Below are 24197 nucleotides of genomic sequence, written 5' to 3'. Positions count from 1 at the left end.
ACGATAAAATTTCGTATAAACTGTGCAATTTAATGAACATATTACACCTTTCACAACATAAACTATTTGAAATATTACTTGTATCCTCACGTGACAATCACTTTAATATGATGCATTTAAACAAACGTAAAATATTATCATAAATATATGTGCAAAATGTGGATATTTTTTATGGAACTTTTTTAAACTAATCATTTTTACACATCGTTCGTAAGAAGAAATTTCATTTAACGTATTTTAAACAATATTAATAATAAAAAATAACTATATAATTTAATAATATCTCATATATATTCTGAAGATTAGCTGTGATTGAATATAAAGAAACTATAATTTTTAAAGATCATTTAAATACATTGCAATTAATTATAACGTTTGTTTCTCGATCGTTACATAATATAGAACGTAATTTCTTCGAATACTATGCTTGATTGCGTTGTAACAAATGAAAGTATTACGCGAGACGTTCCGTGGCGGTTTATAAATAAAAAAAATGCAAAACTTAAATAGCCGCCGATTAAATTTAGATTGTTACAACTTGACTCTTGCGCGCATCGGAACTTGCATCAAGATTCTGGGGTTCTTAGAGACAAACTCTTCGACGATACGTGTTGTGATTGGTCGATGATCGAACGCGTACCAATAAACGCGCGTGTTCGCGCCGGGGAACCTCAATTAAGAGAAATGTAATACGCATGCGTGGTCTTTGATTACTCTTACCGCGGCTCGGCGCGAGCTTTCAGTCACGCGCAACGTTTCGTACGTGGTTGTTGTGAGAGTTTGTTTTATGATAAGAGTGTAGTTAAAAGTACGTTCTTTTGAGTGAAACACTTAGTGTTTGATTAAAACCCGAAAAGTGCTACGCTTGAACTGTGTATGAAAGAGTCGTGTACACGTACACGTAAGAATGTCCTTCTATTTCCGCGACAAGTCGAAATTCGGCGACAGACTGCGCGGTAAATCGGGCGACGAACTTTTGCAAGAGATCAAACAGCAATTTGACGAAGACAGCAAGTCTTTCTTCGAACCGACCAACAGATCAGGCCGAGATCCATTCGAACGACATGCTGGATTTTCAAGGGTGAGTGCGATAAATAAGTTTTTCTAACGAAACTTCTTCCTCTTAATTTATAGATATATGCTAGTCTGTGAATTGTCTGATTCAAGATCGAATTCGAAGATATCGAATGTTTTTCCTTTGTCGCAGCGCCATCGTTGCAAGAAATCGTTTATTAAAAGTACGAAAATTGTCCCCTTCTTACAAGATTCGAATACCGTTGTACTAAAATTCTTTATTTATAGAGTGGCCCAATTTCTACGTCGTTTCACTCGCGTGTATTTAGTTTTCTCTGCTTGCCGGTTATTCTTGTCGTAATCTTGATATTTTCAGAAAGTAAAGAAGTGAAAAAATACTGCATCGTTTGCCATCGAAATACAACGACATAAGTCGATCGATGAAAATGTGAACAAATATTAGTATAAACATGTTGTAATAATAAATATTTTTGACCTATATAGAGAGCATGTTTTAAGTGTAAAAAATATGAAAGGTGATTTTCCAAACTAATCGGACTTTTCAACCTTTTCGATAAATTAAAATCCGATTGTTCAATGATGTTTGATATCGCGTAACGGTTGAAGAAATAAAATAGTTAAATAGTAACAATAGCATTATGCATAGGTATTTACAAGAATTTGTAAAAATATAAAAACCTTCGAAAATGAGTTTCCCACGATCTATCAGTGGCAAATCCAACAAGCGAATATTTGAAATTGTTAGGAAGCGTGATTCTCTTTTTGTATCGTGTGAACGGGTCGTTACAGTCGCGATGTCGTTAAAAGTTTTCAATTATCTTATAACCATCTGCACGCGTTCTATCGTAACCTTCGTTAATTAAACTAGACATGCTCACAAGTGGAGTCTGTATAGTAAACAAAGAAATTAACGAAGTCGTGTGTTCTCGCTTCTGCTAGACTTCTTGCTAGTAATTTTGGTTGGAGACGTTCTTATTGGATATGTATCGTATAGTGTTTATTAGCCGGTGATTTGTATCAAGATAACCGAGTGAGGAAAGATATTCAAAGTCAGGAGCTTAGATCGAATATATAGCCATCTTAACGATAAATAAGTATTTGGACAAAAATTTTAATCGTGATTTATTAGCTTCGTTTGTAAATAATTCTTTGCGATAACATTGCAAGACTTCAACAATGACCTTAACCTGTGTAAACAAGTTTCGTTAACGTTCACCGGCGCCATCTTCCGTCACACTACGATTATTGATTTGATTTGCCTGACTCATTGAGCGCGGTAGTCGATCTTGGTACAGATCGGTGGTTCTTAACCTCTCTTTTTCTATGGACTTTCTTTTTCTCTTTGCATTCGGGTAAAATTTATGAACCACTTTTTCAAAATGACGTTTCAAGACATTAGTAGAAGTTTTAGCTATTTAAAACGTTCAATTATAATACTGGGAAAGTTCTACAACGTTGTCACCGTTTTTTATACCGTTCACGGTACTCTATGTTTTCACTCGATTATCGTACAACCGAAAGAACGTTACCGGGGCAATTGACTTTCAAATTCGTGCAACTTTCGTGGTTCGCTTCAGGCACGTGCTTCGCAACTTAAAATACGCGAGAACGTGCATCTGAAATCGCCTTTATGCTTTCTTGGCACGGTCCCTCGTCGTTTGAAAGCGCCATTAAACGCGTACTTTAAACACGGCGAATCATGCCGTCGAAGAATCGAAAAGATGGACGGGTTTTCTAAACTTGAAACGACAAATATTTGCTGGAACAAATGTTATGTGTTATACTTTCTGTTATCGAGAAAAAAAACAGCTTTGAAAATTGTGTTAGATATGCGTGCGTTTTTAGTTTTAAGTCTCCGATGCAGCTCGGTATGCAACAAGCGTATTCAATAATTACTCTAATAGAATTAACCTTAGAAGATAACCATTTTATCTTTATTTACAAAAGTATCCTAATTAAGTGCAGTCTGTACTAGGTATGTCAAACTAGCTTTAACTCGAGGGTTAATTTGCACTTGGCTATCGTGTAACAGGTACAAAGACAAATCTTTGAGCAACAAAATCTGATGTGTTCCAACTTTTTATTTGTCCACGCGTTCTTGCCATTGATCGGTGTAATAAAGTAAAGGAACTTTTCCAATGTCTTTACTATTACGTTAATGATCATTTTTCAGATGCTTTGTTTCAATAATGCCCCATTCCTGGTATACGATTTGGTAACATATGTATATCCCCGTATTCCGAGGAGTTTTTCTAATTCGTAACAGTCGCAGAATGATTATCGCGGACGATCGATGAGACACGTTTATTGCAAAAAGGCTCGCGAGAAGAAGGGTTTGCGCTTACGTGCCAGCCGAGGCGAATAAGTGGTAAGTCATTTGCCTGCAAGCATTTGGCAACAAACACGTTATTTTTGGGTTCTTCGCGGAGTGTCTGCGCTTCCCAAAAGCCAACGAATACGGCTTCCTTCTAGAACTCTTGAATAGCACCCGGCTACACATGTTTTAACACTTTGTTCGTCACGTTAGTCATATATGGGTTATAATTCTATCAATTAACACAAAATTAAAGATTTCAGAATTTATAATTTGTTCTGTTTTTCCACCTTTTCAAAATTCTAGAAAACTGTGCGATGATATATAACATTATTGCGCTGGTTTTGAATAGTGGGACACTTATGACAACTAGCAATCGGACAGCCTACACCATTCGACAATGTATCTTATCATTTAACTGAAAACCTGCTAAATTAAAATGTAATCCGTGGAATAATACAACCAGGTGGTTATGTCGAATCCTGTTCGAAAGTTTATAATTTAATTGTGGCCTCCCGTGCTCGCCACCAGAGGGATCGCGCTCTCACAAGCACTCGACCAAACCCTCGGTTGCTATATATACAATCCTCGATCGACTTCCTAATATCCCAGTCGTCTAAGGCAGGGCCTGCTAGGAAACCTTACTGATGGAGTCCCACTAACAGGCCCGGCAAACATATAATGATTGAAGGGTAGTTCTAATTAATTACATACTGGAAGGCCCGTACTTTGGATAGGTTTAAAAAAAATGTTCTTTCATCAACAAAATTTGTAAATTATATTAAAATTGAATTAATCATGGAGTTATAATTAATAATATTTACATATGTATTTAAAGCCACGTGTGACGTATCTCTTATAAAAGATGGATTGTACCGTTTACTGCTAAGTCATCAAATTTTTTGTTGTACAGTAATGTACACACGACAGTGTACTACTACCCGGGAAATAGTAACGGTATTACTCATATATCCGGGCTACTGGCCGAGTAACCGGGTGTGCCAAGTGTTCTGCTCCCTTCCAATTGAGGTTCAACCTTAGCAACACCACCATGAAATCCACCACGCTCGCCATATTGATCTCATTCCAAACCCCGTGAACCACTACGTCGTCACCCTCTTTTGTTCGAAAGGGGCGTTTAATGTCATTAGGAGGGTTCTAATAGTACATACGATGCTTCGTCTACTCCTATAAACTTGCCCTTACAAGGACCACATCTGGTTCAGAGTATGTCTTCTTGAATAAAAATCGCGAATTAGGTACTGGAACAAGTTCGTTCGATTTTGTATCAGAATTAAATTCAAAGGCAATTTTCTACTATTATTTATTAAAAACAGCACGACAATAATTGGTAATCATAGAGAGTTTGGATCGTCTAGTTTTTCCACTTGATTTTCAATTTTTTTTGATGACGAGCGAAAACACAAAAATTTTTTTTGCTTTACGTGTCCAACGGTAGTAAAAATATTCTATGTCGAGCTGGACTAAATATAAAACTCGTTTGGAATGAAATATCGTGTCGAGTCTAGCTCGACATAGAACCGCGAAGGGTTAAAAATCAAGAAATAACGAGTACGTGTAAAGTGTCGCGCGTCAAATCGACAGATTATTCTGGATCGAAGATCATCTCGGGTCTGGAATGGCAAGAGAATCAATGGCGGCTATTTTGAGAGATCTCGGCGTCGTCGAGAACGTTCCTACGTCTTCGAAGACGCCGAGGCGATGTTTGGAGATCTCTCGGCGTATGCAACGAGTGTTGCGAATATTCATTAAAATTCTCGGCAAAGAAAAAGCTCGGAGAAACTATTCGTGCTCTAAGAATATTGAAAACGAATATAATAAGAACTTATTATATTTTATTCAAAGGTAAAAACCGCGAATATTGTACTTAAGGTATATTATTTGTTATTTCTTTTCCTAGATATTTCCTAGATAATCACGATCAAACTCCATTCACGTCCGTCATCCGAAAGATGGCGTTTTAGTTTATAATGTAATACATATACAGTTTAAGGACATAATTCGTGAAAAGTGAAAAGAACGCTTCCCGCCAATTAAAAGCGATCACGAAGAATCACGAATCACAAGTGATTCAAAAGTAGCAGTTCACGCCATCTCTAGTTGATAATATACAATAAATGTTTTTACTAACAGTAAGTTAGATACCTATAGGAAATTTGCGAGTGTACAAAGGCTGTCGTGATCGATTGTATGTATGATATATTGGATCGGATTCTGAAATTCCTAACGCATCGTCTGGCCCTTTCCCTTCGACGATTCGCGGAACAGACCACGAAGAAGATAGGAATGCAGTCGGTTCATGAATGACGCTCAACCAGAGAAAGTGGAAGGGATAATCAAGGGTGAGCCTCTCGTAGTTCTTGTAAGAGAGAAAGAAAGTACATTCAGGGTGTCATTTTCCATACGATGCATCTTAATGACTGTTGTGAATCATGCTACGAAAATTGTGAGGTTAGGTGTTACGTGTCAATGGCGAAATTAACGATGGGCACTTTCAGGAAGGATAAGAGGAGAAATGCTTTTCAATTAGTGGTTTCATTAGCGAGACATTACCAGCGCAGTTTACTTTATTCTTAAAATAAAATTTTCCATACGGTAATAACTGGATAGCTTCCTTATCTTGTACTTCCTTGATCGTACATGAGTTATGACAGCGTCGGTGTAATGTTACCGCGATCGAGCAATGTTCTTGCACTATTTCCAAGAAGCACCTTCTCGCGGTAATCGAGAGACGTTTTTGCTGTACAGCAAATCACGCGCGAAAAAATGTGGACATATGCTATTCTTTGATGTAATGTATACGCCAGTTAAAAAACTATATTTAGTAAATAGTATTTACTCGATTGGGTTCTTGAAAAACCGTAGTTTTCTATAAGAGAATGAATAAATATTTATTTCCATTGCATTATACATTTCTTCGTGTATCTATCGTTTTAATTCCTTTGGTACAAAAAAAATACACCATAATCGTTGGTAGTTCTAGTCTTAATATCGATGGATACCTTGACATTTGGAGCTTTTAACGAGTGAAGCTTTTAGCTTTTACCGCCACTCCCTAGTATATCAATTACGATCGACTCGAGGACTACGGAGATACAATGGTAGCCCGCGTCCTCGAACTATCAATAATAAAATAGGAAAGAAACGATTTTCTTTGTGCACTATTTGGGACAATTTCAACATTTAACCAATATTGGGATCTTAATACCGTCCTTCTATGAGAATAAGGCGAAATAAGACGAAAATTAAAAGAACAAAATTACGTGGAACCCTTTGTTTTCGAGAAAATTGAATTTAAAATTCACTAGAAGTTGTATTACTATTTCATTATTTCTGCTAGAAAACAATTATACATTACCGTACCATTCAATTCTTTCCTCCATAATTTCTATTCTATCTTTTACCAAATTTGAAATATAACATGTCCCAATTGCATGACATCATGTAAATAAGATATTGCATACTATTTAATTCTAATAAAGTGATATTTAGGTATTTAATTCATCGATATTCGCAAAGTTCGTATTAATGTTTGATCCCATCGCTACCTGTAAGAGAAACGGTCTGCCATACTCGCAGTGACGTCATGAAACGTCGGAGATACTTGGTAAGCGGCGGTCGATCAACCTCTTCGGATTTCATGCGCTCCTGGCAATACTATCGATCACCGTAGATCATCGATCGTCATTATCGATGATCGTGCGAGTGATCGAGACGCTGTGGATGAAATCGAGGAGTAAACTCGAAGACTCGACTTGATGGGAATACTCCTACCGAAGAATGCGATCTACAATTCGGTCAATCGATTCCATTCGTTGAGTTTGCTTTTCTAATTTTAGGAAGGACTTTCTTAATAAAGAAATTCTTAATAGAATCCTTAATAACATCAATTTTAGGTGTCCTTCAAACTAATATCTCGAGTTTGAAACAATAATTTGAAAAATTTGTATAACGAGATACGTAAAGATTAAAAATTCTAAATAATATTGTTTCTATGTAGAAACAGTGTAGTGTTTTTGTTTGGAATTAGCTTATTTATATTTCATGCAATAGTACCCATAATAGATTGATAATGTTTTAAATTATTTTCTAATAACAAAAAATTGGGGTTTTATTTCTAATTAAAAATTATTGACTGTAGAAAATATTAGATGTATCTTAGTACGGTAAAGGTGTTGCACAACAGTGTAGTTTTGTATTTTTAACTTGCTTGTTGCACCGTTAGATGGCAACACGGTAACGATGAAATATCCTTTTCTTTTTTTGGCTCTATACCAGTGTTTTTCTCGATGAAAACATGTTTTTCATTGAATTTCTCATTTTAATCTTGAAAACAGAAGTTTAGCTCGTTCTTTGTAGGTGTAATTTTACTTTTTTAATTACATGTCTATGTAGACTTATAAATCGTAATCGACACGCAAAGAGAAATCTTGCGACGAAACACTTTTTCAACATTCTTTTTCGTTAACTTTATTCTTTATTCTTTCACAGAAACATAACTTTATATTAGATTATTAAAAGATTTTGAAATATATTTTCTCGTGTAGTTCACGGCCTACGAATCGATGAACAGTAAGCAGGTCTAAGCGAATAATCTGAAATATCTAATAAACGGAATTGAAGGCATTGCATACTCGCACGTATTCCGAGGTGCGAAGTATCGATAAATACACCTAATTTATTCTCGTGATCGTATAAAGCTCACGGACTACCGAAGCGCTGTGCATTCACGTTTGGAATTTCATGGAATCTGCAGATGGCAGCTTGCTGATGTATTACCGATTCATTACATAATCTCTATCTCGTTAGGAACGTGAAGTGAGTCATCCGTCGAAGGAACTATCATTATGTTTTTGCTTGTGCATGAATTGACATGTTCGTTAAAGTGTGGCGACACGATTTGTGTTTCCTGTATATTATAGATCTTAAAGTAAACATTTAAGATTGCTAAAAAATTGTAGTTGTCGTTTCACTGGCTGCAATAATACTTTTCAATTGTAGCACGGTAATTTGATATTTTCCGAGTGTGTAGCACGTGTTCGATGGTTCTGTTATTAGGTAAGTGGCGTTGGTAATACGTAAAACTCAGAGGTTAACTTTAATTTGTCAAAACATCGTTGAATTTATACATAGTTTACTTGTACATATAATTGTAACATAGGAATGAAACAATAAAAATAGGAATAGAAGAGCACAAGACTTTTGGGTCAGCGATTTAACGTATAACCTTATATGGATAAAGTTCCGAAAGGCCCCCTTGGCCGATCGTCGCAAGATTTGGAGGGAAACGGGATAGGAAGGGGTGGGGGGAGAAGAGGGCCGAAATCTAAACTTTCAGCTTCGAGTAATTAATAGTTTTCGAGATATTAATAAAAAAAACTTTCCGTACAATACGTTAAATTCTGTCTGTATAAACATAGCATAGACGTCACTAATACAACCGTCATTCTTTGGAATAGTATCGTCCACACTGTCGAATAGCTCATGACGCATAGCAATATCGAGGTTAAGTTTCTATAGAGTGTCCTACTTAAAATTTACGCGTTTTTTTTTTTCAAGCTGCATTACATTTTAATTTCGGTGACCAAAAATGATTAAGTTACACTACTAGATACACTATACTTGCGGTAATGTCGAATAATAACATGAAAATGTATTTTTATGTCAAATTTTTATTTTGTTGGCCCGGAAAATGTTAGTTTGCAATATAATATTCAAATCTAACGGAAATATGTATAGTGTCGCATTCACTCTGGGCTGTAAACAGTCTTCTGATCAGCGAAATAAAAAATAGCCAAACCTAACCTAATATTTTGGAAACTATTACATATTTGAATCTAATATTTTGTATTTAAGATACGTATCTTTCCCTCTTCCCATTCGCTAGATTTCGTATCGATTGGTCACCCGAGGCCTTTCGAAACGACAGCCCTTGTACAGGGTGTTTCTAGAGGCCAAAATAAGACGAAAATCAAGAATATCAATTTATTGATTGAGACTTCGTTAAAAAGTTATTAAAAAATTAAATTAAAAAGTTTATTAATGCTTCTGTTCCATGGTGTTCGTATGATAGCATTTTTATACGTAAATACAGTAGAGGTTATGTTATTGTCATGTTTCGATTGAAAATATTCATCGTATGTATAAAACGTTGTTCAAGTTCGAGAGATCCTTGAGTAGTTCGCAAATATCCCGCGCATTTCTACCGAACAAAACATCATTACTAATAATCAAAAACAGCCGTGAAGATCATTTGACACGCACGAACGCGTTCAAAATTCTTGGGAATCAAAAGTGATTATTAGACACAATTTTACCAGAAGCAACGAATGGATTTAAAAGTATATGAAACGAATCTTGTTAATGGGCAGGGCGCGTTAACGAGGCGTGTAATGCTATTCAAGTTTTAAAATGACATGTAATTCTCGTTACGATTATGCAATGACAATTACCGGCAATTAAACGGCACAGATCGATCCGTTATCACCAAAATTATCAGTTGCACCAATTGTATGTTACGTTACCTCAATTTATCTCAATATATCTACATAAAATACTTTCAGGGAGTATCAGACACGATTAAAGTTTACTACGCAGAACTGCAAATTTTGTACAAAATTTCATTCAAATAAATTACCAAAATGGTATTCAAAGATGAGGAAGTTCTTGAAAAGCGATTTAAAATCGTCCATTAGATTATAAAACCTTGTTCCCAGTGCACTTGGCGTCTATCCAGTCACGGAGTATCATCTGACGGTTCCTATATCTCATTAATTACATCGCAATGGCATAACCGAGCCACAGAATGTACACAATATCATTATGCCATTTGCAGTTGCGTAGGAGATACTCGACTTATAATCGACACAGTGCGACTTTGCTAAATTAATTGACGATCAGTGGCGTATCTAAAAAAAGCTGAGGAGTTAAGGGGAAAAATATGGAAGAACCTCATCCTTAGAAATAATAAGTAAAAATAGAAATATTAAAGTTTAAATGATTATCCAACATCTAACAACAAATAAATATTTTGTGCTAAATTTCCTGTAGTCCCCCCCCCCCCCCCCCCCCGTTTGTTCCTCATATCCGCCAGTACTATCGATTGCTTATCTCTGGATATTTATAGGGCTCTAGTCATGAAATTCTTTAGGTCAGAGTCTTGCTTCTACTATACTACCGACAACATTTGCTATGTAGCATAGGAATTAATACGTCGAAAATCTGACATCGGTTGTGTGGAAGTTAGGTTAGGATCGAGCAAGGTCTCGGCTTATTGCCGTGTCACAACGTAACGTCTTGATTGTGAAGCGTGTCTACCTGGCCACTCGATCTGCACACACGTATTTTCACTCTAAGCAGAAGAGTCTCTGGAATCGGGCCAGAATTTGATCGTGTGACTAATATTCAATGGCGGATCTCATACTTTGCTGGTAATACAGTCGAAAATCGATCTAGAGGCCAAGTTGACGTTGGAAGATCAAGCGACAAAATGCTTCCTCAAATGCCTGCTTAACACATTCACTGCCAGATCAAAACCATATAATATTCTGCAGAAGTGAAATGTTGATTTTAGACCATTGTAAGCTACTTAACCTAAAATTTGTTTCGGTAGTTATTTTCGTAACCTTGTCAAAATTCACAAATTCTATTCAAACTTATTTCCCTTGACGTCTTAACTTGAGAATGAATTTTTCTAGTATCATAATGGTAAATCCTGTCACTCATATATGGGTAACGTGACAGTCAAAGTGTTAACAGATGAAACGTAAAACTATTTTTAATTCTTCGCGGTAAAGATGAACTCTTGACGAGACTCTATTCAATGCTTTTTTGTCAGTATGTAATAGCTTTAATAACTTTCTGTGCATTCGATGCTCTTCAATTTCCATTTAAAATTGTTGCATACTCTTGGTATTGTATATAGATGCACGAGTTTTTTTATTCGTTAATCATTCGATTAAATTCTTAGCGGGCGCAATGCGTAATCTATATGTTTCGCGATGCGATGATATCTTTGAATAAGACGTGATCTAATAATACACCTTCGATGATTCATGATTATATTAAATTTAAAAGAATTAGGCTACATTTGTCGTAATACTATTTTTAAAACCCATAACGCGATAATAAATTTATATTTAGCCAGTGCCTCTATTTTTAGCGACGATTTATAACGATTATAGACAGCACAGAGAGAAACCATGTTGTTCAATTTTTCGAATGAAAATACGAACGAAGGGTATTCGAGCTTACTATAAAAGGATATAGGTAAACAAGTCCAGAGTACAGCCTTGCCACCAGGCCGATTGTAAAAAGAAAACAAGGAAAAACACGACACTACCGACCGAAGTTGGTAGATGCAATGAATCACCTTCGAAAAATACTTTAACCTGGCTTTAAAACGAACTAAACGATTACATTTTCGATATTAAATACCGCACATGTGTCTATCGTGTACCTCAAATAGTTATGTAATCTTATCATTCTATTTATTAATCGGAAATTCAGACTCGTAATGTAATAAATAAAACTATGTATTGTGTTTGTTTCAATAATGGTAGCAAGTCATTGCCGAGGAAAAATATTATAATCTTTTCAAATTTTAACGATTACAATCGCTTATCATTTTTAACAAGTTCTGACGAATGCGAGCAATTCTAGCATTTATCCATACAGATATTCAGACACGCGATAAATTCAATCATTATTTTCCGTTCGCTGTAAACGTCGCGTGGTTATGGACATAAGCAGAAAATAAACGGTTTCTTGAAAGAACCAAAGAGACACGAACGGAACATTCTAGCATACTCTCGCGTATTCTTTCGACCGTTTCCGTGAACGTTCGACTACGCTCGGCTCGGTGATCACGTGGTTCCGATACGTTCCACCCAACAAATATATATTTAAGTTGCTCTGGCCGCGCGCTGACAGTTTCACTATCGACCTGAAAGCAGTGCGTGAAGACGTGTGCGTTTTCGATATTTTCGAGAAGAACAATTTCTTCGAATACAAAACCTTTTTGATACGCAAGTGTGTGACAGTGCTAAGAAAAGAGACGAGTGACATACGAGTGGACATCCTATACGAGAAAAAGGAAAACAAGAAAATTTAAACAGGAAGAAAGAAGATCGAACGAAGAAGCGGTGGACTAAAACGACTTTGTCACGCATTGCTCTTCTGGTAATCATTGACAGACCCTTAGAAAAACACGAGTGTGTTGCCAATACGTTTAATTTTTGTTCGGCTTTTTGTTAACCACGCCGGCACAGTTTAGCGAGCTTCTTTGCTGATCCTTTGAATAAACAAGCAAAACGTGTGAAAAAAGAAAACAATACCTTAACCCGCAGAGAGCTCTTAACGGCAACGGGCCGTTAAGTGTGTGAGAAAAACCAGACTATTAAAGAACACAGAGGCAGAAAAGGAATCCACGTATTATTAAGCAGGCACGGATCGAAAGAGTCCACAAAATGGACTCGCCTGTCATCTTGGACAAAGCATCCGAATTCGGAGAACCAATCGATTTGGACCGTCCGTTCCGTGTAAGTGGTGCCATATTTTTTTTTTCCAGTCCCCTCGTTTACGTGAAACGTGTCGTGGATACGGTAATAATCTTCTAAGAGATATACATGTACGATTAAACACGCATTTTTAATTAACGAGTTTCAACGTTCGATTGAAATCGAAGTTAACGATAATAGAAGCTGTTCTACTGACACACAGCGCCTCGAATGTCGTGCGTCAGTCCGCAGTTCGATTCACACAACTTTATCACTGATCCCTAGTAATCCATGCGGATGTTTCCGCTCAGATTTTTCTAGATCGTTCGATTCGTTTCCACAGTGAGTTACAATTTTACAGAAACGTGATGGTTTTTATATTCAACAATTATTTTTAAATTAATGTTCGTTAAACCTTTATACATACGCTATACCGATATAAAATACTAGAAATGTTCAAATCGCGTGTGCCCATTTTGGAAGACTGCATTCACCGCGTCGCGTCAAAGCGGATACTCTACATACGAATCTGGATATCATTATGAAATAACCAGAATTCACTTTTAAAGATAATATTTAAGTTCAAATATTTTCGAATAAATTTTATTATTCCTGCACTGTCGAAAAATCGATGGTACACTGTCGTCTTAATCTTTTTTTCCGATACATTCGTGCAAACAGTACGATCCACGTGTGAATGCAGTTTTCGATACCAAATTCCGGAACTGTTTATACTGATAACTATAACCACCTTGTTAGTTTTTGTGTTGTCAGTTTTGAGATATAATTCCATGTAAAATCAAAAATTAAATTTTGATTCAAACGTAATGTTTCCTCTCGCATAACATAATCGCCTGCTATATCGAAAATTCAGTCACATTTTTTTTCATGCTATCGACGGGGATCTCTTCGTGTGTATCGTTGGACTCGTTTCTGCGGTGTAACGTCGCCGGCCGTTCGTTCGACCTTCTCTTGGTTGTTCGTGAGATCGCGTGTAAGTTAGAAATAGAATTCGCGAGGAGTGACGTGTTTTTCGTTGCCACGGAACATTGGTTTGGTCGAGTCGTAGATTTCTTCCTCGCTTTCACCAAAATTTGCTCTATACCAGAAAATAAAAAGAATCTTTTACGCGCGCGTTGTATATTTTCGGAGATCGGTAAATATACGGGATATACGGGAATATAGAAGAATACAGAGCAAACAATTCTTAAACGTTATACGATTGTTGTTACTTTTTATTTTTGAATTTTTACGGTCACAGATTTATATAAATAATGAACATTGATTTTCGGACAGAAAGTAGTCCAAAAAAATTACAAAAATGCTATGTATAAGCGTGAGTCTTAAAGTTACTTAAGAAAATTATGGTTTAAGCTCAAAAAATACAAATTTTATGCATTAAAAGGGAACAAAAATTTCTGGGTCACCTAGTCAGAGGCTTCTTTTTTTAGATGTAAGCAGTTGAAACTTTCGTTCTACTCGTGTCGTTACTTGAACATAAAATTCAATATTAATATCTTTATTACATAACATATACAGGAAAAAATAGTTTTAAATGATACATAAATACGTACAAGGTAAGGTGCAGTTGGCGCTGTTTTTATACTTGAGCTTAATAAAGTATATTTAAATTAATAACTACAACTATGATTAAAAATAAATTAAAATTGCACACGTATAATTTAATTTTATTGAAATGATAGAAATATCTAATATGTATTTAGAATTGTAATATCGTTATGATGAGCATTCGTGTGAGTATTCTGAATATACGAATGCACGTATTGCGAAAGAAGTAGACAAAAATTATGATAAATAATTGATAAAATATTTTTTATCTTTAATTTGTCATTGAAGATTTTTATCGAGATAAAATATGCTCGTGTCATTTGGTCGAGCACGCGCAACTTTAGACGGGAATGCTTCTGCGAGTACGCTCTCCTCGGACGAGGCTCGTTCCTCCAAAACACAAGCGTTGTTGACGCTAATAATAAACTAACGGAGAGGTTTCTCCTCGGTCTCTCTTTCTTCCTCTCTCTCTCTGTCGAGGACACGGCTCTCGCGTGGTCCCCTTCGTGAAGCACACAAGAAAAAGAGGAAGAATAAAAAAATGTAACATAATCGCGACCCATTTGTCGACTGCACGCTTTATTTTCTCCCGTTTATCTTTGCCTCTCGACCGTATTAGGCTCGTTTCCAGGCCCCACGACAATGTTCTCCGTATATGGTTTTTCCCTTTAGAATTGCACACAGAGAGTGAACCAACTTTTTGTATAAAAATCTTATGGTATGGACGGGCTCGTAATATGCAAGTAACAATTTTTATGTAAGTGCCAGACCTAACCCAATCTTTTTCATTGCTTAGACTATTTAAATTTGGCGCATTTCTAATTCTTTGAATTTCCACTAGAGGAACACTAACGATCACGGTGAACCGCAACTAAAACGCCATCTTTCGGATCACGGTCGTGAATGGAGTTTAATCACGAGCGTGATCGTGATAAATCACTGCTAGTGATTTTACACGCCATCCCTAATTCTTATGAGACTTTTTTTCATATCTTGCGGAGTTGTTGGTTTCTATAGGTACACGATAGCTTTTAATGTTCTGCGAAGAGCATGTGCTGCAATCAACTAGGAAACGATAGCCGCGTACGGACTTGACTTTGAGCATCTTTCATAATTTCAGTCACTCTGCGGCCTGTTACACTTTACAGAACGTAACTTTGCTCGAATAGTAACGCGATTCGTCATTCCGTTATAAATCATCGATTTGAAATGTCCGGAATTTCCAATACTCGTATGCATTCGTAGCGAACGTACGTAATTGGTTGTTGCACGGTTGCCCACGTGTACTGTGTCACGTTGCACGCGATGAGAGATCCGTGGCGCGACAATAAAATCACAAAAAGTTGCATAAAAGGCAAGGAACGTGAGGAATGCCGTTCGCGGATGAATATTCAACACGAAGCGTGAAACGTGTGCAACTGCACTTTCCTGGAACTGCATCGCGTAATAATTAATACATTTCATAACGTCGAGATCGGAAGATGGGAAGAACATGAGCCAGACACGTTCATCAAAGACAGAATGTACAGTGTTCGGCCACCCTTGGGAAAAGTTTTAATAGAGGATTCTAGAGGCCAGAATAAGACGAAAATCAAGAATACCAATTTGTTGGTGGAGGCTTCGTTAAAAAGTTATTAACAATTAACTTCAAAAATTTCAAATCATTCTAAAAAAATTATTTTCGGTTTCGGGGGTCAATTACAATCATTTTTGGTGAATAGACATACCCCCGAAATCCTACTCAGTTTCGAGAAAAAAATTCGCGAAGGTGAGAAATTTTTCGACAAAATTAAAAAATTTCAAATCGTTCTAAAAAAATTATTTTCAGTTGCGGGGGTCAAGTACAATCATTTTTGGTCATTACACATACCCTCGAAATCCTACCCAGTTTCGAGAAAAAAATTCCTTACCGAAAATATAATTTCTGGCCAGAAATGTTTGCCCGAATTTTCATGCGAATCTTTAAAACGTCATAACTTCTGAACGGATTGGACGATTTCAATGTTTAAAAAAGTAAACTACGCGTATTTTGATGGAGAATATGTACAAATTGCAAAAATATTCGAAAAGTTGGTCCTTAACCTCACAAAATGAGAAAAACCCCATAAAAATGGTCCAATTTTCAAACAGCCATAACTCCTACAATAGCGAATATATTTCAATGAAACTTTTTTCTGAAGTAGAGCTCATGAGTACCTACAAAAAAGTATTAGACAACTTTTCTGTAGGGCGTCAAACATAATTGCTAAAAATGAAAAATGAATTTTTAAGAAAAATCGACAGGGTAGGTGCCTAAATTTTTCGACGAAAAAAAAAATTTTTAATTAATTCTGAAAAAATTATTTTCGGTTGCGGGGGTCAAATACAATCATTTTTGGTCATTATATATACCCCCGAAATCCTACCCACTTTCTAGAAAAAAATTCGAGAAGGTGTGCAATTTTTCGACGGAAAAAAAAAGTTTTAATTAATTCTGAAAAAATTATTTTCGGTTGCGAGGGTCAATTACAATCATTTTTGGTGAATAGACATACCCCCGAAATCTTGCGCATTTTCGAGAAAAAAATTCACTACGGTCAGAACTTTGAACGTTAATAACTGTTTAACGAAGCCTTCATCAACAAATTGGTATTCTTGATTTTCGTCGTATAAATAAATATATATATTATATTTATATATTAGTAAAGGTTCCATTAATAAAAAATAAAATATAAATAACTTTGTGTTATTCTTATTTATCCTTCATTTGCTATTTTCTACGTTCGACAAGTTACAGAACTTTAGTCCTGTGTTTCTCGCAGTTATTCAAGATACGTTATAGTACGCTATTCCATTCACAAATATCGCATTTTATTACAAGTATGCCAGAGCGAAAGGGTGAATGGGTCTTTGTGCCGCACCTTGTTACAGAGAAAGAGATACCTTAAGAATAGATAACCGATTCTTAACTAAATCCTCCGATTCTTTATTCTCTGTAAGAGACACACTGAATGCGTCCCACGTAGGTTCGTTCTTACACACTCGTTCGCCTTTTTTAGCTTTTAACGCGCTCGACGTTGTCTGTTCCCAGTAGAAAAGTAAACTGACAAGAGTTTCGTAATTTAAGGCAATTCTAAGTGTAATGACACAGATAGGAATCATCCGTACTCCGAGTAGGTTCTTTCTCTGAGATTCATCTTAATGGAGTCCTGGAGAAGGCCCGCGCTCCTTATTTAGCTTTTGATACTCGAAACGTACTGTCCAGTAATTACTTCTTGTCGTGAGATCGCGAATGAGAATTACTCTCTGCAACTTGTTCTTTTTTTTATTTTTTTCTTATATTTTTTACGAGAAATATATACAAACACAAAGAATTTCAATAGGTGGGCCACAGAAACACAACCGATAGTCTACGACAAAAGGAAAACAGCGGAGTGAAGTAAAAAGGCGAGTAGACGTAACATTAACGGTGTTCGGTGAGTGATTCATAAGGGGACAGAGTGGTGCGTGCACCTTTAAAAGGCAGCGAGAAACGCGCGAAAGCTTTCCGTGCTCCCGGCCAGACAGAACTCTCAAAGCCTTTTTCACTGCTTTCAAAAGTATTACAACCACGTGTTCATAGTTCCCCATCTCGAACGACTTTCTTTCGCTACTGCATTGGTAGATGGTTGTGCTGGGAAGTGTTTTTACCAGGCTACTGAATGAAACGATTATTCCAACAAAGCGACCGCTAATTTTAAAACTTACGGAACATTTTTCGCGGTAATACAGGCCAAGTAATCGATGCTCTGATATCTAGGGGTCATTTAGTAGCCTATAGTTAGGGTATCATTTACTGGAACGAGATGGTCAACACTTTGAAGCAAGATAACTAATAGAATTTGATAGTCAAGACACTATTTTGATTATTGTTCAGAGTAATTAGAAATCCGAAAGAAACAGTTTACATGGGTCTAAATGGACCCACTGGGCGATGATATAGAGGAAAATTTACTATTCGTTCTAAACGCGAATGTCCAATTTCGTTCAGAGCGATACGGCAATAAAACGATTTCGTATGCACGTCAAGTTCCCATTCGTGTTATACGGGTAATTGACGTTTAAAAATATCGCTCGGAAAGAGAAGTTTGTTCATGGATTTTCGAATGATCATTATTATTTGTGGACGCGTAGTCTCACGGTTTGCTTGACCGAATTATTTCACGTGGGCGAGCCGGAAAAATACATACTCGAAGGTATACGTATACGTGCACGCTGCCGCGGCCCTATATATAGTTTTTTTGTGACGTAAAACCCGTAATACACAGCGTCACGAGTGAAACGCCCACATAAATACATTGTACACGAAGCGGCGTGAATAGCTAGTGCGAATCTAGGCGCTGTAGCGCCAAGCAACAAACGCGCCTTTCTTCTTTCGAGGCTGTGAAACACGCACATCTGGCCCTCGTGAACTAACTTGAGATCTTTCACGGCGTTCACACGTATGTAGCAACAAATATTTCGCTATTGCATGGCTTGATAGTTTCGACAAGGTTTCGCAATTTTGTTGGAAATTATGCTCAATTGCTAGCAGCTTGAAGCGACGTAACAGAAGTGGCATACCACGTTGGATACATCGTCGAGATTCGAGCAACTTCTCAAACGACACATTTCACGCTTTGTTCCTTTTTAATCAAATCGATTAAACTTTCGATGAAGTTTATGGACTCGTATGTTCCGGGAGCTCCGATTCTTACGATAGTTACTAAATGTCGAGTCTGACGTACACTTGGCAACGCGTTCCATACTTGGTTCCCTTCAATCAGATCTCCCAGATTTAGAGTACTTAAGGTACACCATCGACTTCAACTTTCAGTCTGGTTTTTCAACCTACTAATTGAGATCAATTTACAAGGACACTTGCTTCACCCACGGATTTAACGAACACTCAACGATGCATTACACGTTTCGTTCTTATTAATCTTGTTTGTTAGATTTAGAGAAACAGTTGTTGCTATTTTTTCGGTTACGTATCGATGTCGCTTTACTTTTAATATAGCGGCTTACAGAGTATACAGGGCGGTTTTGGCAATAGCGATATAACCGTACAGGGGGCGATTCCTCGTGAAAAAATAACTCAAAAGTGCAGAATAAAATTTTTTTCATAAACATAGACAGTGTTATCTATGCTGTAATGTTATATATTTGAGATGATTTCGTGTATTTTACCTAGAATCGTTTCGTTTTTACAGGGATTCCCGTTCGACGACGACGGTTTTGGTCGACGCAGCGATATTAGGTCCCATTTGGACGATTTAGCGGCTCGTCGTCCGGAATTCGCTGATCTCTTTAACGACATACCATTCCACGGTTCGTTCCGTAACCGGAATCGTGGCCCCGGGAACGGCGGAAACAATAACAACAGCAGCTATCAGGGTTATTCGGACGAGGACGCGAGAAGTCAGGCGAGTGGAAGCAGCGCCGCCAGCGGTGCGAGCGGTGTCAGCTCTCACGGCGAACCGGAGGCCAACCAAAACCAGCAAGACAATCGATCTCGAAATTTCGAGCAGTCGAGCAGGAGGAGCCAGATCCCGCAGTACGGACTGCGTAATACGGTGGACATAGGTCAACACCACCATAACATGGAGAATCCCGATAAAGGAAATCGTGGAAAGCGTTCGATGTCTGCTCCGCCAGAAAACAAACAATCGTCGAATCAGCAACAGTCGCAGCAGCAACAGCAGGAGCCTCAACAGTCACCGGGACAGAGGTATATCTCCAGGATAGACATAACGCCCCAACACAATCAACCTCAGCAGTCACAGAAGCCACAGCAGCAGCAGCAACCGCAGCCGCCATCGCAGCAACAGTCGAAACCTCAACAGCAGCAGAGCAACATCAGACACATACCGATTTTCGTCGAGGGCAGGGATGAACCTTTATTACCCAGAAGCTTCGACGAGCCACATTTCAGACGTGAACCCTCCCCCACGCAATTCAATGCACCGCCTTATTTCCAGAGACAGTCCCCTTTCGGACAGTCGCCGTTCGGAATGTCCCACCAATGGTCACCCGACTTCCAAGATCCATTCTATTCTCAACAGACAGCTTACGAGCAACCCACGCGTCGACAGCAGCAACAAGCTCACTTCCAACAGCCTAAACAGCAGCAGTACGCCGAGAGACAACCGCAACAGCAACATTACGAGCAACCGAGACAACAGCAAAGACAACCTCAGCAACCTCAACAGCAACAACAGCCACAACAACCACAGCAACAGCAAGAGCCACCAAAGCCTAAACCCTGCGTTCCAAAGGATCCTTTGGAAAGGGTAGCTCTTGTTCAAAAAGAAGTGGACTCTCTCGCTGAGCAAGTGAAACTGTACACCGGAAATTCGAGAAAGGACAAACAGTACATCTACCTCGACGAAATGCTCACCAGGGAGCTGATCAAACTGGACGACATAGAGACCGAGGGCAGAGATAACGTCCGACAGGCGCGTAAAAACGCGATAAGGACCATACAGGAAACCATCGGTCTATTGGAGTCGAAGGCGCCTCTTCCTTCTCAGCAAACGACGCCCGAGGAACCGGAGAAACAAGTATCCGACGACGTCCAGGAGTCCAAACAAAATGAGTCCATGGATGTGGATCAGAAATCGGAGGAACAGTCGCAGACCAACGATCCGATACCTTTGCCAGCTGGTCCATCGTCTCCGTCGAAAATGTCCGAAGACAACGATACCTCGGATGAAAAGATAAAAAGTCCCGACAATGATCAAGCCAATGAGCAACAGAAGATCTCCGAGCCTATGGACATCGTCGCTCCTGTAGAGAAGTCCGAGGCTACGCCAATGGATGTGCAACAGAACCCCGAACAGGTGAATACACTTGAGAAGACGGAAGTTTCTGAAGAAAATAAGGGGAGCGTTCCTGAAGAGAAAACGGAAAACGTCGCCGAAGAGAAGAAGCCAGAAGATGATTCTGACAGGAAGAAAGATACAGTTCCTGAAGAGACGAAGCCAGAGGCTGTGTCCGACGAAACCAACAAAGCGGAAAACGTTTCTAAAGAAAAAGTCGACAAAAAGCAAAAAGAGAAAACGGAGAAGATGGAGGTGGATGAGGTGAAGCAGTCACCGAAAGCGACAAAGAAAGGCAAAAAATCGAAGAAACAGGTACCAGTCTCTGACAAGCCTATACCGCTACCAGCACCGGAAGGAGCCGAAGCAAACGCGAAATAAAGGTGGAACAAGTTTGCAAATTGTTGCAACGAGAAACGATGGTTTAGGATTCGTGATCCTGATCCTGAAACCAACTTGGGGAGCCGAAGATAAAACGTCTGGTGGTCTAGAAGAACCACAGGTCCTCGTGCTAGCTTTGTCGTTGATCTTGGTGCCGGATCGAAACGTCGTGGATCGACGTACTCGCACGATTATTCATCAGGAGAACTTTCTGATCGACTTCGACAGGCAAACAGCGTTTTTAGCATTCGTAGGCGCGTCGAACAACAAACGTTTTTTATTCTTTCTTTTTTTTTTTAATTATCACATTGGATTATTATTGCATGCGCTGCTATTTGCATTTGGAAGAGGCTGTTCCTGTCTTTATTTTTTAGGAAAAAGGTCAACCGAGTACGAGGAATACTAGCGCGAAATTATATTAGAAAAGTTTTCTGTTGTGATTATTTTCACTGGAAAAGAAAGAGAGAAAGAGCAAGGTGCGCGATGCACAGTAATTTCTGTTTTCAGTGACCAAAAACTGAATGGGTAACAGTTTTTAAAACTAACCGAATGATCGACGATGTGTAGTTAAACGTAAACCGTGAGGAGAAAATTCCGTTACTTGTATTTAGTGTAAAAATTGTCACTCGAAAGCAGAAATTTAACTCTTAGCCTTTTGTAGCTCCTATTTGTACGTTGTACATGCAGCAAACGTTTATAGGCGTTCGACGAATACGTTTCAAAAACGTTCACACGCGCAAAGGGTTGCAATGCAAGAATATTTTGTTTCTTTTATTTTTACCGAGTAACGTCACGTGCCAGACATTATCTTCCCTTCGTTGGACGAGCGTGAATGAAAGGGAATATAATGTTTGAGAGAGAGGGAGAGAGACAGAAAAAGCACAAGATGTTTTTGGTGTCTTGTATTATCAGGACCTACGACTTGACCGATATCGATAATAGCTAAAGAATTCGTTACGATTACGTGAATTTTTTTTAATGTCGACGATTTGTTTAATGAAAACGCGTTGGGATCGTCGGAGACGAATTTCAATAACCGAAGCCACGTCCGTTTCTAGTATTACAGCGCACGGCCTGATTAACTAACTTTATATTACTATTATTATTATTATTATTATTATTTATAATTTATTGTACGTCCGTTGGGACGATTTAAGGCGTGAGTCACGTGCGCTGAATATCACGCGTGCTGGTGTCGCCGACGAAACACGTGTGTGTATACGAACCGTGTACATATTGTTAGAATTGTATGTGTTCGTCTTGTAAGAAATGATGCATCCCGTTTATTGTTACCGAATATCGATAAAGAACGTATTCGATGGACAATTCTGAACGTAGCTTCAAGATTTTCACTAATTTCTACATATTATTTAGGTGTTTTTTCTTTTAGCGTAACAGAGAATGGGGTGCATTATTTGATGGTTCCTTGTTCAGGGTGATACTCATTTCTTCCGACCTTTGTTTTTTTTTTCTTTTTTCTTCTGTATGATGTTGTTTACGAATACGTAGAGATCACGTGCTTTCGAACCAGAAATTTTGTATTTTTTCCGATGAAAAGCGTACATGTGTGTGTACATGTGTGTATGTGAGAAACAGACTGCGTGAAAGAAAAGACAGAGTGACTGACTAGGAAAACAAAACCAGAAACTACACGATAGAAGATTGTATAAATATGTGGCGAGAATGTAATTATTTTATGAACAAACGCATTCGATGAAAATATAGTCTGGTCTTTGGAATCCATAACGCGTGGTCCAATTTCCTATATCCCGTGTAATTGTTTCATTTAATCTTTGTCGAGTCCTTATTCTAGCCTTTAGAATCCCCCATTAAAATTTTCCCCAGGGGTGGCCGAACACCCTGTATATAAACGTAAAATGCAGTCGGAATACATCTACACATACAAGGTAAAATGAAATTTAAAATGCTGATTATACAACCTAACCTCAATGATATTTCAGTTAATTTCGTTCCATGAATCTTTAACCTGTATATTATTCATGGATTAACGTATAAATAAATATACATGCAATCAGATTAAAGAAAATATTAGATTTTTATTGAACGGAACATCAATCGCTTATTAAGAACTAGGAAAAAACTAGGAAAGAAAACTTAAAATAATATTACTAAAAATTCTATGCAAAACTAATCAAACTTTGAAGTGGAAAATCACAATTTGCTGTCTAGTGTCTGGTGTCTGAACTGACATTGTGAAAGTCAGAAATACACACGTGCGATCAGAAAAGAGTATATGTATGTATAACGAGACAAGCTTCCTCGAAAAATGCAGTTGCTGGTGTAACGGAAATTCCGGTACCAACGACCTGTTAAGAATAACATGACGTCACGCAACTTATTCTCTGCCAAATTTTTGCAAATTGTCTGTAGACGTAAACCTTAACGTTCCCTTTCATAGAATAACACAAAGGAAAATGCAATCAACTGTGAACTAGAAAAGGAAATTCATTTAAAAATAATTTAGTCACGTTTAACTTTATTTCAACCTCAAGATTAACGCATCTATTTATTTAATTTCTGATTAGTTTCGATGAATTATGA

The 24197-nt window shown here is 37.8% G+C and overlaps 1 protein-coding gene across 4 annotated transcripts; it reads left to right on the top strand.

The window, feature by feature from the left end:
* Positions 1 to 755: 755 nt before the first annotated feature.
* On the top strand, positions 756 to 23381 carry Stv (BAG domain-containing protein starvin). 4 transcript variants are annotated; one of them, XM_076771723.1, is made up of 2 exons: positions 756 to 1081; positions 19647 to 23381. In XM_076771723.1, exons 1-2 carry the CDS (start codon positions 908 to 910, stop codon positions 21633 to 21635), a joined length of 2163 nt encoding a protein of 720 aa, XP_076627838.1. In that variant the 5' UTR covers positions 756 to 907; the 3' UTR covers positions 21636 to 23381. The 4 variants fall into 4 exon arrangements, 2 of the variants coding, with proteins under 2 accessions (XP_076627838.1, XP_076627839.1); XR_013080186.1 differs by lacking the exon at positions 756 to 1081 and adding an exon at positions 8205 to 8428 and having other exon boundaries at positions 19647 to 19778; XR_013080185.1 differs by lacking the exon at positions 756 to 1081 and adding an exon at positions 11967 to 12550 and having other exon boundaries at positions 19647 to 19785.
* Positions 23382 to 24197: the final 816 nt, after the last annotated feature.

Source organism: Colletes latitarsis, chromosome 8 (assembly GCF_051014445.1).
Source record: "Colletes latitarsis isolate SP2378_abdomen chromosome 8, iyColLati1, whole genome shotgun sequence".
Classification (NCBI taxonomy): domain Eukaryota; kingdom Metazoa; phylum Arthropoda; class Insecta; order Hymenoptera; family Colletidae; genus Colletes; species Colletes latitarsis.
The sequence above is the reverse complement of the archived record's forward strand: the minus strand, read 5'-3'. Positions and strand labels throughout refer to the sequence as shown.

Coding starts and splice junctions, on each gene's coding strand:
- Stv (XM_076771723.1), top strand. CDS start 908: ATGTCCTTCTATTTCCGCGACAAGTCGAAATTCGGCGACAGACTGCGC. Junction 1,082..19,646: donor GACATGCTGGATTTTCAAGG/GTGAGTGCGATA, acceptor TCGTTTTTACAG/GGATTCCCGTTCGACGACGA.